This window comes from Sus scrofa, chromosome 15, assembly GCF_000003025.6.
Source record: "Sus scrofa isolate TJ Tabasco breed Duroc chromosome 15, Sscrofa11.1, whole genome shotgun sequence".
Lineage (NCBI taxonomy): Eukaryota > Metazoa > Chordata > Mammalia > Artiodactyla > Suidae > Sus > Sus scrofa.
Genome location: NC_010457.5, coordinates 34,201,735 through 34,215,756, shown reverse-complemented (window position 1 = coordinate 34,215,756; position 14,022 = coordinate 34,201,735). Strand labels below are relative to the sequence as shown.

At 37.8% G+C, this 14,022-nt stretch overlaps 1 protein-coding gene across 3 annotated transcripts in view; it reads right to left on the bottom strand.

The window, feature by feature from the left end:
* The window catches only part of LOC106506202, a 335,514-nt gene that overhangs the window by 145,831 nt on the left and 175,661 nt on the right, over positions 1 to 14,022 (bottom strand). For all 3 annotated transcript variants that reach the window (XM_021075827.1, XM_021075828.1, XM_021075829.1), the window contains exon 3: positions 2,208 to 2,367. In XM_021075827.1, the coding sequence (XP_020931486.1) occupies positions 2,208 to 2,367 (160 nt within the window). The remainder of the gene's footprint in view (positions 1 to 2,207; positions 2,368 to 14,022) is intronic.

Genomic DNA, 14,022 nt, shown 5'->3' with positions numbered 1-14,022 from the left:
TCCATAACTGAGTATAAGGGGAAGTAAATCCATGTCGCCTTTGGGTACCACAGATCAAGTATAGACAGACTTTGCAAACCCTCAGAACACGTGTACAAGCTGGCTCTATATGTAAGAGAACTCCTCAGAATATTTTAAAGTTAAAGAAGGGCCGAACCACGTAAAAATTGAGACAGAACAACAGTTCTCAAACATCCCTGTCTCAGGACCTCTTACAGAAGTAAAAATCATTGAGGATTCAAAATAACTTTAGATTATGTGAGTCAAATCTATAGAATTTTACCATGTTAGGAATCAAAACTGAGAACTTTTAAAATACTAATGCATTTAAAAACAACTTTGATAAATCCATTGTATATCAACACAAATAATACATTTCTTATGAAAGATTACTTTGCTAAGCAAAAAAAAAAAAAAAAATGTCAGCAGAGTGGGTTTTACCATTTTCTGAATCTCCTTAATGCCTGCCTTAATAGACAACAGCTGGGGTTCTCCTATTTGCTTCTATGTTCAAATTGTTGTGTTGTCATGCTCCATGTGGCCTCTGGAAAAAATGCACTGGGCACTTGTGGTGGAGTGGGGTGGAAGGAAACTGAAGGGGCAAAAATATCTTGGTATTTTTATTAAAACTTTTATAACCTTGGGACCCCCATCCCCGAGAGGGTCTGGGAACCCCCAAGGTTTTCTGGACAATGGCTTGGGAGTCACAGAATCAGAGAGGATATTGATTCCATGGGGCTGAGTTCCTTCTGGGCCTCTAACGTGGCTAGTTACAGACCTTTTACCACAGACGAAATGGTACCTGCGCCCTCTACCCCACCAGCTGCACCTTGAGCCAGGATCATCAGATCCTAGAAGAAAATACCACGAGCTTCTGAATGAGGAAATGTTTCTCCACATCCCTGTGTAATTGAAAGGCAGGCCTTTCAATCTCTTCATTTTTCTTGCCCCAGAAACGACGTTTTCTCAGAAATCAACAATAAATATACCAGTTCCTTTTAGGAAAAACCTAACCAACCACAGATGCAGCTATGCTGACTTCCCTCTGGCCTCTTCAAGGCATCAGATCTTGGTGACCAATAGCAGTTTCCTTCCTGGGGTTGGAGGTGTTCAGTGCCATGTAGTTCCAGGAGCAAGAAATAGACAAGGGCATCAGAACTGAGTCACCTCCATACTCATTTAGGGTCTGCTGGCCTTCCTTTGGCCCGAGGTGAGGCGGTTAGACCTGTAAATCCCTCTTGCAATGTCTGTCTCTTCTGTCTCTAGTTTTTAGTGATCAAATGCTCAAACAAAACAACAGAAACAAAAATACAGCATTGTGCCTAAATATAGGCACAGAACAGCCTGAGTCCAAACTAAATCAATATTGTTTCCTTAAACTTCAAGCCTTCAGTGACATACATTTCTTTAAAGGAAAGGCTCAGTTTTTGTGATCACTTTACAACATATCAATGTAGAGCATGGACTCAAAGAGCTGCCATGAGGTTCTGGGCTTCACCAGCCACACATCACTTCAAACTGACATCACTAAAAGCACCCAGTGGAGACCTGACCATAGTGAAGGGTCCAACTGTTCCAAAGTCCAGTCACATTCTAGCTGTGACGATGGAGGAAGACATGGCCTAACCCACCATATACAGTTTTCTTTCTTTTTTTTTAATGAAACATATGTTTTTGTTTGTTTATTTGTTTTTGCTTTTTAGGGCTACACTCTCAGCATATGGAAGTTCCCAGGCTAGGGGTTGAACTGGAGCTACAGCTGCTGGCCTACACCACAGCCGAGCAACACTGGATCCTTAACCCACTGAGCAAGGCCAGGATCAAACCTGCATTCTCATGGATATTAGTTGGGCTTGTTATTGCTGAGCCACAATGGGAACTTCCAAAAAAGTGAAACATATGTTAGCCCTTCCATCCTGTGTTGGCTGAGGCCGGTCTGGGGCTTGCTCAGCACCTTCTGGGACTTGGCTGATAATGCAACCTGTGGATGCAGGGCCACATCCTCCACGTGTGACATCACATCCACCTCTGGGTGGTGGCAAAAATAATAACAAATACTGATACAACCCACACAGAGTCACAAACTCCATTCCAAGTGCCGCTGCATGCATTCATTCATTTTTATCCCAACAAAACTCCGTAAATTGTACACTATCATTACCTGAACTCTCACTGGGGTGCGCATGATGGGCTAATAAGCAGCTTACCTCTGGTCACACAGCAAGGAAGTGGTGGATTTCAGGTTTGAACCCAGGAAATATGGCTCCTGATTCTCTGTTCCAAAAACATGAATCAAGAGGAAATGTGCACAAAGTAGATTCCAATTTTCACTCACAAGGTTTTCTTCATATTTTTCATGAATCAGATCTGGAAATTCATTGCAAGAAGAGAGAAGAGTTGTAATTTGTATGAGGTGAGATATGCTATAAAATACATCTCACTCTAATACAGATGATTTTGGAAAATAAACAGTATCATTTGATAAACACTAAAAAAACCCTCAAACATTTCTTTCAAGAAAAACATAGACCAAAAAACAAACAAAGAAGACATTAAAAACATTATAATTTGAAGTTCTCTTGCAGGGCGGCTAGTTAAGGATCTGGCATTGTCACTGCAGTGGCTTGGGTTGCTGCTATGGCACAGGTTCGACCCCTGTGCCAGGAACTTCCATATGCCATAAGTGTGGACAAAAAGAAAAACACAATTTTCAACAAAAATGCATTTTATTATTTTAGTAATCACAAAAAGAAAATTTGCAAGTATGATATGACATTATATCACAGTAAATTAGCAAAGAACAACATTTCTTGAAGTGGGTTTTTGAAGTTTGCTATTGACATAATCAATACTTTATATATATTTACGAGCCAAGAACTATGTAACTTTTATGGCATCTTTATCTTTTTGCTTTTCCTAATTTTCTGTTTGCTTAAAATCAGAAAAAATAGTTTCAGGTATTTCTTCTTTTAACATCTGAATTGGTTTGAACTGTGGAAACTTAGGAATACATATCTGAGTTTATTTTGATTTCCAATTATGACCAGAAAGAAAGGTAGCAGGCATACACTGTCATTCTTTTCAGAAGTTCTTTTCTGGTTAAAATCCAGTATGTAAAGAGTTGAATAGATATTCACCTAAATATTAAGGAACGCTTCATCAATGTTCAATCTCTTTGGACGAATATGTATTTAAACCATGTATTTTAGCAGATGAAATGTGTCTTCATCCCCATCCTTGGCCAGAGAAACAGAGACTTGATGCCAGTAGCATCTAAGTGGGGTCATCTTCATCATCTTTTCGGCCATCTATGGCCCCAGTGAAATTCCTGCTATGCCACGGACATTACTACAACCAAGAAAAGCACTGATGGGAAACAAAGGTCTCAGAGAAGGACAGAGGCACCAGAGCCGTGAGCAGGTGATGTGCAGTGAGGTGGGCACTGAGAACCAGGCTGGCAGAGCTACACTTTCCTGAGACTCTCTGCTTATTTCCCCAATTTCTGTCAAATAGTTTAGAACCTGCAGAAATATTCAGTCCAAAAGCAGTATTGAACGCCTGAGCTCAGGGCACCAACAAAGCATGAAAACTGTCTATCTTTACTAATATGTGTTCGAGAAAAGTACCCTGTGGGGAACATCATTAGAAGCAGATTCATGCCGAGTGCACTTAGAAGTCTTATTTTATTTTTATCTGGTCTGGCAAATATGGGGTGACTGAGCAGGACGGGATTGGGAAGAGCCATGAGATGTTTAGTGCTGGAGTTCCCGTCGTGGCTGAGTGGTTAACAAATCCAACTAGGAACCATGAGGATGGGTTCGATCCCTGGCCTTGTTCAGTGGCTTAAGGATCTGGCATTATCATGAGCTGTGGTGTAGGTTGCAGACATGGTTTGGATCCTGTGTTGCCGTGAGCTGTGGTGTAGTTCGTAGACATGGCTTGGATTCTGCATTACTGTGGCTATGGTGTAGGCCGGCGGCTACAGCTCCGATTAGGCCCCTAGCCTGTGAACCTCCATATGCCATGGGTGCAGCTCTAGACAAGACAAAATGACAGGAAAAAAAAAAAAAAGAAAGACGTTTAGTGCTCACACGTCTAAGTGTCTTGGTTCAGTCTTCAGCAGTGAGCAAGATATCTGGTTATGTTATCCATTTCCCAGCAACATGGTATCTCAGAGACCTTATGTAGAGAACTCAGAAACTGTTACTTTCATTATTTTTACTTTTTTATTATTATAAATATTTGATTTCAATCACTTTCCTCATGGAAAGTGGTGATGTTACATCATCCACCAAACAGCCGATTCTTTACTCTTGGAGTGAAATATTAGAAGTGAAGGAAAAGTTGATAGCTGCAAAACATATCCACTCATTCTGTATTTTCATGCATAACCTTCTGTGCATTCACTGCTGCTTTTAAGTTTGTGATTAAAACTATATACATGTTTGTTTGTATTATAATGTGTGTGTGTTTAGTGAAAAAAACCAAAGATAAAGCCACAGTATGAACTAAATATTTGGAATGGATTCCATTACAACACACCATGGTCTGTGAAGGTACTGCAGATTGATACAAAACAGGAACAGGAAGGAGACTGAAGATGGTGAGAGACTTCTGAGCACAGACATCTCTTATGCAGTGTCACGCACTGCAGAAATCAAAGCCCCTGAAAGAACATCTGAGATGGGGTGTGGTCAGAGGGCTCAGCACAGCAAATCCACACTCGGTCCAGAGGAAGCAGAGCAGGGTCAATGCAGGGCTAAAGTTGGCAGCTCAAAGGTGTTGGGTGAGGTAAGGACCCCAGGACATGTAAGTCTTTCTCTTGAGGACATTCCTTGGGTATTCACTAATTTATTTTTTCTTTTTCATTATATAAACACAAACAGGTATTTTTATTTTTTATTTATTTGTAGCTTTCAAATAATATTTTCATTAATGTATATTATGAGTACATTATAAGAGGTTTCAGAAAACTCTTAAGTATTTCTTCAAGATAGTTTGAAAAAATCTAATGTTCTCAGCTCGCCACAATGTCAGACTGTCAATGTTAGATGTGCCTTTTTCAAGCTTCTTCATATATAATAATCGAAATGCATGTGTGTACAAACACACACACACACACACACACACACACACACACACACACACACACACAGAGTCCTGGCTTGTCGCAAACAACAACATACCTGCTGCTGAATACCAACAGAAAATCCAGATAGGCTACAAAAAAACATTTCTTCAAAAGCAATAAAATCTTTTAGGGCAACCAGATCTCCAGGGCCAAAGTTATAAAAGATAAATACAGAGAGATGAGTTTGTATTATAAAACCTGGTGTCCACACCTGGCCTCCTTCTGAGTCATGGCTCAGTGCAGAGAGACATCTAAGAAGCAAGCATACCTGCAGAGCCTTGGGAAATTTCCTGGGCTGGAGAAGTAAAATTGGAGTTGAGACTCCCCAGGCAGCCAAGACTTGAGGTGAGGGGAAGGCAGAGCTGTAACTGCACTCAATAGGGGGCTGAATTTCAAGCAAGTGCTGAATATATAAGCTTCACTGACCTGGTCCAAGGAGAGCTGGATACTGTTACAAAGCTGGGGACTTTGAATTCAGGAACCTGGGAGAGGATGGTGTGGGGATTCACTAACACTGCTCGCTCTGAGGAAGAATCTCAGATGCATAGGAGGGATGAAAACTGACAGAGCAAACACAGAGGAAGCTATGAATGACTACCGATCCACAAAGTAATGCCAGTATTGTATATTTAGGGTTTGAATAAATACCCACAATATAACACATATATAACACTAATAAGCTAATAAAAGGAAAAATGGAAATTAAAAAAATAATGCAAAAGAAAGGCAGAAAAAGAAATTTAAAACATGTGGGATGGGAGTTCGCTGGTGGTTCAACAGATTAAGGATCTGGTGCTGTCAGTGCAGTGGTTTGGGTCACTGCTGTGGTGCAGGTTTAATTCCTGGCCTGAGAAATTTCACATACTGTGGGCGTGGCCAAAAAAATGTGAGATAAATAGAAAAAGTAAGATAATAAATAGAAACCAAATATTCCAGTAACTATATTAAATGCAAATGTATTAAACTATCCAATTAAAAGACAAAAATTTTCAGGCTGGGTAAAAATATAAAAGCCAAAACATGCTTCTAACAAGCAACATGCCTTAAATATAAGCAAGTCGAAAATTAAAGTATGAAAAAAAGATCATCTGAACTTTAAATAAAACAAGGGTGTGTTATTAACATCAGGCTGCACAGCTAGAAGCTTCTGAAGATTGAGAGGATAGTTCACGGCCAGAAGGTTAACCAGCTAGGAAGATGTCACAATTTAAATGTATATACATGTCATACCATAATGTCAACATATGTGAGGCAAAGTTGACAGACTAAAACAGTGAAAAAATAGACAATCTATACACACAGTGGCAGTCTTGTATACAACTCTGTCAGAGCCAATATCACAAGCGAACTTTCAACATGGTGTAGATGATCTGAACATTAGTAAACTTTTGACCTAATGCATATTGTGTATCCATGTCTACACACATACATACACTATATATCCTGGACCTGACAACATTTTGCTGAGCCATGAGTAGTACGTTCTTGCCTCTGCTCCATGAGTCTCATGCCTTCAGCTAGCATCCCCGTAACTCTGCTGTGGTGACTTTTAGCAGGGTACAGTCTCAGGCCCCTCATATTTTTGACAAGGGTATGACTGACATCAAATAATAGGGTATTGAAAATACCTGAGTAGTTTAAATAAGTTGAAAAAGTTCTTCCAAAAATATAACTCCTAGTTGCAATATGGTTATTGGCTCCCCAGTGAGCCTCTACTCCATCCAATGGGTCAAACGTGCTCCTAAGGCACTGCTCTGCTCATAATACTTGTGGTGGGTTGGGCCATTGTTCCCAACTCTTCACACTCACCCTGTTGCCAGGTCCTTTGACATGTGACTTTGCACCATCCTCCAGTAGAGTATATTTTTCACACCCCATTGATGTTGGACTCAGCCACATGACTTGTTTGATCAGTGAAAGTACCAAACTGGTCACTTAATGGTTCAGATTCCAGTTAAGGCCTTAAAAGGTATATTTTTCTTACCTCTTCTATTCTTTGGATTTCTCCACTAAAAAGGCAGGTAGCTGCTATTTATCTAAGTAAATCTACTTTGACTTTTGAAGCCAACATTAGCAAATCAAGCTGAGCCCAGGAGCAACCAATTAAGAAAATAAACTTTTGTTGCTGTTAGTCATTGATATTTTGAAGATGTTTTGGAAGAAACAAACACTTTATAACACCTCATTTCTATGTTCATAAAATTCGGTGGACTTCCTAGAGCCTGAAGAATGATCATAAGAGTTATGTTCAGTGTACTCTATAATTTTGCCTTACCTGTCTATTCAGTTTTATCTTCTTCAATTCTTTTTCATTAACCTAGGTTTTTACTAAGACTGCTCTGTAATTTAGTCCATGAGTGATTACCACCTAAAATATCTTTGCATGCCAAGTCCAACATCTCTTTCCTTATAGTAGGTGCCATAAAAATACATCTATTCCAACAGGCTATCTCCTTCTTGACAGAGGTTTTTATTAAGAATTACTTTGCTCTAATAAGAATTCATATCTTTAAATCTACCAATACAAGATTTTAATATCACAGTCTACCTCATAAAAAAAAACCTGTCTTGATAAATGACTTTACATTCACTGGTGACAGAAATTGTACTCTTCTCATGTTGGGATATTTGACAGCACATCACTGTAGTGTTTTACATAGTGTGGCAAGCTCACAAAATTGGGCTGAATTACTGAGGGAAAACGTTATGGAGAACAGTGTGCGAAAACAAACAGGACAGATAAAAAACAGGGGTGACTGAGTAAACGATTAGTCCATAAAGGTGACTTGTTATAATTTTTCTTAGAATTAGTCATAAATAGCAGATGAGACTTGATCAGAACAGAGTAATGCTCTGCGGCAGTTGACAAAGTCAGAACCTGGAGCTAAGGAAGATGCACGTTAAGGGCAACAGGCTTCTACAGAATCATGCTGAGTAATCAATAGTTAAAAACTGGACATACTGGGGTAGTTGTTATCTATACATTTAGTATCTGACCCCAAGTTTAAAACTCTTGTCCCAGACAACTTCACATCCCTTAACAACATGAAAGAAACTCACTTCTTAGACACTTTGTCCCATTAAATTAGCACCAGATTAAAACTTTCTATATTAAAAGCATTTTTTAAACATGGTATATTCAAGATTTGAAATTGTAGTGAAACTAAGGAATATTTTTCCTGGCACTGACTTTCCACCAATCACTTCTCTAAGTTGCCATTCAGTGGCCATAGAACTGCAGTGTTCCCATAATGTGACCCATTTGTGGCTTTGCTGATTAGCCCAGAGATGGGAGGCTAGGGCTGAAGCAGTTTATCCTTTACTTCCTGGGTAATTAGACCTTAGAGCTTGTGAGGTATTTTCAACACCAATTATTTTCCACCATGAGTGCTACAAAGCAGGAAAGAGCTGTTCAAGAGAAAATGCAGATAAACGGAAAGGCAGGGAGACAGAAGATGGGCAGCTTAGACTTCCTAAGTCCCTGTAGGCTTCAGCTGTATTGCTGCCATCAGCGTCTTTAAACTACTTCCGAGCCTCAATATAAACTGCTCTTTCTGTGAAGCTTTTACCAAAATCTCATGATTTTCAACCCCCAAATCCTAAATTTTCAAAGATATTAAAATGACACATTTTCAGAACTGGTGGTTCTTTCCATAGATTTATGTAATTATTCAGTGGCTTAGAGAACAATGTAGACAGAGTGATTCTGCCAAAAAAAACCATTTATTTTATCTGGAAACACTCTTGTTCAACATATTCAGGAAGATTTATGGTACATGATTCTGCCCATGTAGGATTCATGAACTGGAGGGCAAAGAAAGCATGGTTGTTATCTTATAGGAAACTATTCAGAATTCTAAGGCTTTGAAAAAATGTGTTAAAGGTATACAAGGCACTTTCAAACACATTGATACTGAGAAGAAAGATGTTTCTGTATTGGATAAAAGTACAAACTGAAAGGCTGCTTAAGAGCCTGCTAATGAAAAGGCAGTTAAGAGGAAATATCAGTGAATTTTCACACGTTCATTTTATACTTTGTCTTTGGTGCTAGTTAAGTAATGTGGGCAGATCACCCTCACTCCTCTCCCTGTGCTTTCAGGAGAATCATCTGCAGCCACAGACATTTAGTGGTCTTTTGCCTTAGTGGGGAAAAAGACTCAACCAAAGAGAGGGTACACTCCATCTCCCCCTGTTCAAAAGGTAGCCTAGGGATAATTTTGATAATCATGAAAAGAGTTTCTCTTGCATTTGAATATATGTACACACCTCTGCAACAACTTCATTTTAATCCTAGTTCACCTGCAGCCTTCTTGAGAACCAAATTCATTTGCATATTTATTCCCATTAAATTGCAGGAATGAATTCCCCATGTTTTAAGTCACTGAGACTCTAAGGTTGACCTGCTACAGCACCTAGCATTATCTTCACCAACACATGTCGAAATGTGATAGTGTCCCAGTAAAAGTCAGCCTTTTTTCTGTGACACACACAGAATTATGCAAGTGTTAGCTGAATATTTACCCTGTAAAAAATAAGGTATGGAGACTACCCTGCAGAGCCCCAATCTGTGGCATTTGGGCTCAATCAAATGATAGTATTATTTTCTAGCTAATCTCTCACAGGTCCAGTAATTTTCTTCAGCAATAGTGGTATTCACCTTTTATCATCAATCATTACCAAAGAAATTATGAATACTTTCATTTCTCTAAATAGGTGCTTCATGGGAAAACTTTCATATTACTGGATTATGCTGTCTTTTAAGTGATAGAGGAAGTTATTCTAGCTATCCAAGTAATACTTCCATATCTAAATTTATTTCAGGCAGCCATAATCACAACTAAGCATACCAGTGCTTTATTGTGACCTCTACATGATTTACTGCTCTCAGTTAACTGCTTACATCTGTTTATGTCTATGCCACTATAAATCAATCCAAACAAACCCCATTCTGCTAATACTCTCATCTGCCAACTTGCATTCGCTGTTTACCAATAGTAAGGACTCCCCATCATTCTAATAATAAGTGAATGAAACATTTTGTTTCTTTTCTCAGGCAGCAGGAAGCCATTCACCATGCTTGCTAGATTCTATTTAGCAAATAAATGTTTGGTGAAGGATTTAGCAGACTGGCGGGGTCTCTAAATTATGCAACTGAACAAATTTAATCAACACTCTTGTTCTACATTTTTTGTTTTCCTGATATTGTGCAACATGTTCAATATAAAAACACCTTAATTGACTTACCAGGGACAAATCAATCAGGTTCTCATTTCATTTTGCCTTCTCTGGCAGTTGGCTGACTGCAAAGAAACAGAGTCAAATCTCAGGTCTGCACACACAGGGAATTAGAAGAGTGACAGCAAGGATCACTAGGAGGTAATCACCTTGAGAAGGAAATTGGCTTGAGTATATAAACAAGGGCAGATCAATTAAGAATAAAAGCACTTTGTGGTCATTGTATAAGACATTGAGACCTTCGATACCCTAATCACACCTATCTCCAGATTCCTAACACACTATCAATAGCACTAATGGCCAAAACCAAGCACTGACCATTGTTGAAAAAGTAGAAGTGTCACCAAATAATACATGGGGGGCAATCTCATACCTCCAAGGCTGAATGATAGAGGCTCACATTTCCAAAGGTCAGTACAAAGTAACTATAGTATCTGGTTGGGTTCTGGAAGTGCAAGGAAACATTATTTGAAGCTGTTGGATTTTTACATTACTTTCCAGGCTATAATAGGACTATTTAATCATTTTCATATTACAAAGTAACCTCCAACCTATCTATATAGATTTAAAGACCCTCTGCTCTCCACTAAAAGGAATTCTTAATGTCACTAAATTCTAAGGTCACTAAAACTGCTTCCAATAAAAAAAAAGTTGTGACTCACTTTGGAACTTAAGAAGAACCACTGTCAATCAGCAACTAACAGGCAAAGAAGGACTTATTTTAACAGCATTCTAAAATTTTGCTGCTACAATTACACTTTGAGTAATAGCCAGTGGGATATTATGAGAGAAACAACAGCAAGTTACACATTAATAATGATGATCCATGTGAAGAATTTTTCATCATCTCCAAATTTAATTGAAAATCTCCTTTTAAGGATGCTTCAAAAGTGAGACACTTTTAATATGAAATTACAAGTAATCAAAATGCATTAATTATTTGCATGCATGTCCCATATGGTTACATTTATAAATTAGCTTCAGACCCACATATACCCCAACAGAAACTTTCATTTTGCTATTGTTTATTAAGATAATTGGTGATAATTATCTGAGCTCTCTAAGCATTACCTTAGACAGGCAAGAACAGATTTAAATAAGAAAGAGGTGGAGAAAGAGGTTAATTTAATGCTGCATTAGCTCCCTCCATACCCTCCCCATGGTGGTCCCTTATCATGAAGGGCCCTTAACCAGTTTTGTTCAGGTAGAAACAAATTTAAATCCTTCTTTGAGAATAGTGATGTTTTCTAAGGCCTTCAATTATCCCTAAAATTTTTTATATACAATGAAGTGCATGCAATAAAAAGAACCAGGCATATAAGGAATTGTTACAATACTGACAGTCAAAAAATAAAATGGCTATAGTATTAAACTGACAGGACATCCAAATAAATACACCATCAGACTTCATTATATCCATGCCTAATATAGTCAAGGAAATAAAATACTGAAATTTTCAGAGGTGAACTGAAAACAAAGAGAACCAAATAGAAATCTAAAACTGAAAAACAATAATTTTAAATAGGTCTCAGTTATAGGGTTTAATAGCAGATTAGATACAGCTGAAAAAGCATTACTGAACTGGAGGTTGGTTAGAAGAAAATCCCAACATCAAACATGGAGAGACAGAAGGATGGAAAATATAGTAAAGTGTATATAATACATGTGATGGAGGCATGATGTCTAATGTGGGGGCAAATGATTTTTAATAATATAATGGATATAGGGAATTCCTATAGTAACATAGATGAATTAGAGGTACAGGCAACAATATGTTTGAATCTGAACTAATACAATGTTACACAAGAGAAGCAAAACGTAAGTAAATACAATTGCATAATTCCCTTCAAATAAGGCCAAACTTTAAAAGACAAAAATCTACACATTTTTCCTCAAAAGGGAAATATTTTTGTACTTTTTTTTTTGTCTTGTCTTTTTAGGGCCGTACCCACTGCATTTGGAGGTTCCAGGCTAGGGGTGAAATTGGAGCAATAGCTGCTGGCCTGCACCACAGCCACAGCAATGTGGGATCCAGCCACATCTGCGACCTACACCACAGCTCACAGCAACGCCAGATCCTTAACGCACTGAGCAAGGCCAGGGATAGAACCCGTATCCTCATGTATGCTAGTCAGGTTCATCAACAGCTGAGCCATGATGGGAACTCTGTTTATTTTTGTATTTCACTTTCCAGAAGTGGGGTTGTTTAGTTTTTCTTTAGTGATAAAATTTCTTATAACATGTTTTCATTACTTCACAAGAATTTAGAAAGCTTTTTTTAATTCAAGAAAATGATTACTATTAAATCATAATTATGGTTTCCTTTGAGGGAATACGAGAGGGAGCCAAGGGGTCTCCTGAGTTGCTAGAAATTTTCTTTTTTTTCTGTCTAGATGGTGGTTACACCAATTTATTTGCTGTCTGTAATTTATTACATTGTCTATCTTTGGTGTGAATTTCGTATTTCTCAATAAAATTGTTTTTTGTTTTTTTAAAATATTAACATTTAAAGTACCAGAAACTATTAAATGTTGAAAACACTTTCTTCCAGTTTCCTATTTTTTCTTTTAAGTTTTTTTAATAATCATTTTTTAAAAAAACTTGAATTTACCAACTTTTTAACGTACCTTAATTTCAAATTGTTGTCAGCAAGCCATGTAGTCTATTTTTGCACTTTCTATTTTTTTTAATTTGTATTTCTAAGTGAATTTATGAAATAGCAGCACACCATTTTACTACTTACAACATGTTAGATAGTAGTGGGATTAGGCATCTTTGCATTGTTTTTTATTAAGGAATTCCTTCAGTTTTTCCTCATTAAGTGACACTTGCTTTAAGACTGAGCTAAAAGTCTATTAAGACATTAAGCAAGTATTTATTTATTTATTTTTTTTGTCTTTTGTCTTTTTTGTTGTTGTTGTTGTTATTGTTGCTATTTCTTGAGCCGCTCCCGCGGCATATGGAGGTTCCCAGGCTAGGGGTTGAATCGGAGCTGTAGCCGCCTGCCTACGCCAGAGCCACAGCAACTCGGGATCCGAGCCGTGTCTGCAACCTACACCACAGCTCACGGCAACGCCAGATCGTTAACTCACTGAGTAAGGGCAGGGATCGAACCCGCAACCTCATGGTTCCTAGTAGGATTCGTTAACCACTGCGCCACGACAGGAACTCCAAGCAAGTATTTAATTTTCACTGCATATACTTATGAGAAATAACAAAAAAATTTTCAAATTTTATTTTTGCCCAGTCATTTCTTATTTTTCATACAAGTAACTTTAATTTTTTGCTTCACTTTTTTTTGTTGTGATTTTTCTTTTGATATTTAGGAAAGTTTTCATTTTTTTCCAGTGATTATTTTTAATACTCTTTATTAACATACTTATTTTTCTTTGTAAAGCTTATACTCTTTAGTGTATGTTTTAAGTTTTATGTTTTGAAATCTACTAGTATATATATATAAATCAGGAGGCAAACTTTCCATTTTCTCCTCTCTCCTCCTTCATTAAAAAAAATCGTGGCCATTTCCACCTTGTAGGAACATATAGCACCAACACTTTATTTTTATATTTATTTACCTACCTTTACTTTGTCCTCAGATTTTTGATTACAGATAATAAAAGCTCAGAAGTTATTTTTGCTGAAATGTCAACATTCAT